The 2,671-nt window shown below is 36.8% G+C and overlaps 1 protein-coding gene across 1 annotated transcript; it reads left to right on the top strand.

Annotated features, from left to right (window-relative positions):
• The first annotated feature begins 901 nt into the window (after positions 1-901).
• LOC149184230 (uncharacterized) lies at positions 902-2,457 on the top strand. Its single transcript, XM_089418859.1, has 2 exons — positions 902-2,113; positions 2,213-2,457. The coding sequence occupies exons 1-2, from the start codon at positions 1,509-1,511 to the stop codon at positions 2,226-2,228; spliced, it is 621 nt and encodes a 206-aa protein (XP_089274985.1). The 5' UTR covers positions 902-1,508; the 3' UTR covers positions 2,229-2,457.
• The last annotated feature ends 214 nt before the right edge of the window (positions 2,458-2,671 follow it).

Genomic DNA, 2,671 nt, shown 5'->3' with positions numbered 1-2,671 from the left:
CAACTAGGAGAAAACAATTATATTTGACATTTTTTTTTAATTAATCTATCTAAACGACTATATTTCCCGAGTTAAATATAGCACTTTAGATTAAAAAAAAATTCAAATATAGCCGTTTTCTTCTAGTTGTTAGGACACCCTGTCTTCCTATTTAACTTACTACTTTTTAATTAATCTATCTAAACGACTATATTTCCCGAGTTAAATATAGCACTTTAGATTAAAAAAAAATTCAAATATAGCCGTTTTCTTCTAGTTATTAGGACACCCTGTCTTCCTATTTAACTTACTACCTAGATATGTTTCTTCATCTTGCCCTGAAGATAAATCACACACGTTAGTTGGAAACGCCTCTACCAAAATCTTCAATATGATTTTTTCCAAAAATATTTTATATATCAAAATATAAATTACAAAAACTTGAATTCCAATTTCATAATTATAATCAGTAAACACGAAAACATAAATATAAGATAAAATAATATTTGTCATTTAATAATTTTTATAATAATTTTATAATTGAATTAAATAAATATAAAAATTTCAAAATAAATATAAAGATGCAAAGTAATTATTTTTTGAAATTTCATCCCTAATATAAAAGAAGAATATGGAAATATCTCAGAGTTGAAAAAATTAATAAAACTCACATATTAACTTAATAAAGAAGTTTGAAAATTCGCGACACTTTGAATTACCAGAATTTTATGGATGCGTGGCTTCTAGAATGATGGAGGAGCCGGGATGGTTACTGTAAGCATAATGTGTAGGTCCATGTTTGCTTTTTCTTTGGACTGGAATAGGGTCCGGTGAAAACAGTACAATTAATATTGGCCATGTGTGTCGAACGCGTTGCAGGAAAGATTTTCGGCACCGTACCAAAAGTCGGCGACCCTTCAATGGAAGGGCCCCATACCATGGAAGATGCGAACCGAATATCTTGAACTGGTAAGTTTATGAGTTCTTGAATTTCAACAACTACCACGCCATGTTCATCTTGTGGCAGCAGCGCTCCGCCGATCATGGCGACGTGTTCCATCGACAGATATTGCGATGTATAAATCGCCACTTCCTGCAAATCTCAAGATCTCCCAATCGTTCCTCGCTGCTTTCTGCAATTGCCTATTTGTTTTGGTTTAGTGTCAAACTGCGTCGCGAGATCGAATCGCGGCGGGAGCGAATATGTGCAACGTGCCTCCCTCTTTGTCCGATTTCTGTCTAACTTGCTTCAGGTTAGCGATCTCGGGCGCGGATCACTGGCTCTTTTCTTCTATTTTATGGCATGTTTCTGTAGTTCGACGTTATTGAACCCTCTGTATAGATTTGCTACAGTTATATTTCCTTTTGCCTTGATCGAAGAAAGAGTGGGCAGTAGGGCTATGTATTTATGAGCGCTGTTTTAGGTGCGATTTCTTTATATTGAAGAAAGAAAGAGCCGTGGTAAGGCTATGTAGGTCTGAGAGCTGTTTTGGGTGCGATTTTTTTACTTAGGAAAAAAAAATACGACTATGGATATAGGTATGGATATAGATGTGGATGCCAGGGGTTTAAAATTAAAACGCAAATTTGTAAAAATATGGAAAAAAATTGTGCAATCCAAGAGCCCGAGATCGCATTTTTTTCCCAATAATGGAACTCAGCGAGCGGATGCTTCTAGCCGGGAGACCTCTCTTCATGTAATCACGTCTCCTTCTGTTCATCCGGAATTGAACATGCAGGAAGAGGGGCAGGTTCAATGTCTGCAAACAGGTCACAGTGAGGGCTCTGCCAGTTATTCGAACATTCTGGGTCGTACTAAAAGGCATATTCTCCGCCATTTTTCGTCACGCCGTATAGGGTTTGTGGAGGAGAATGAAAAGAAGAGTGGAAACCCTCCCAAAGATGTTCCCAAGGGTTTCGTGGCAGTTTACGTTGGGGACGCCCAAGAAGAGCAGACGCGGTTTGTGATCCCTGTATTTTATTTCAACCACCCGCTGTTCCTCCATTTGTTGGAAGAAACAGAACACGTCTATGGCTTCAACCAGAAGGGCGTCTTCACTATTCCTTGCCAGGTTTCTGATTTCGAGTATCTGCAGTGGCTCATCGACAGAGAGCGCGCGCAAGACACCACTAGGTAATTGCTGTTGGTTAGGGGAGGCTCAATTATTCAATTTACCAAATTCCTTCAGATGTATTGCCATCAACTAATTAATCAGTTGTTGGGCTCTTGCAGCATTGCATTGCAATGATGGTTCTCCCACAGTTTCAGTCCCTGAAATTGACATGACACTACTTCCAAAACCCTAGAGAGTCATAAATTTGACTTGAGAAAAACCACAGAATAGAGTGAATTTTTTCCTAGAAGCTCCTGGTGTAGTTATTTTGACAAATTATAAGATTGATGGATCGACAACGTTGCTTCTAGCGCTACTGAAAATATATTTTATGGAGAAACTGCTGATGATGATTTTTTTGATATTTCATCCTACAGTTTTTATATTTATCAGGATTTCAGGAAGATTCTGTTATATTGAAACTTCATAATTTATTTGAAAAATAAATGATTTATCCGAAATATTTTCAAGACAAAATTACATATTTTGATTTTAACTAGGACGAACCACTTACTGCAATTATGGATCAAATTTGATTTTTCATTTTTTTAGTTTGATGTACTGCTGATTTTAATTTT

This window comes from Pinus tabuliformis, chromosome 3_2, assembly GCF_031772625.1.
Source record: "Pinus tabuliformis cultivar Carrire ecotype Pingquan chromosome 3_2, CPIR1, whole genome shotgun sequence".
Taxonomy (NCBI): Eukaryota; Viridiplantae; Streptophyta; class Pinopsida; order Pinales; family Pinaceae; genus Pinus; species Pinus tabuliformis.
Note: the sequence above shows the minus strand (reverse complement) of the source record. Positions and strands in the feature narration are given on the sequence as shown.

Bases quoted from the DNA above. Each gene is read 5' to 3' on its own strand.
- LOC149184230 (XM_089418859.1), top strand. From the start codon at position 1,509: ATGGATATAGGTATGGATATAGATGTGGATGCCAGGGGTTTAAAATTA.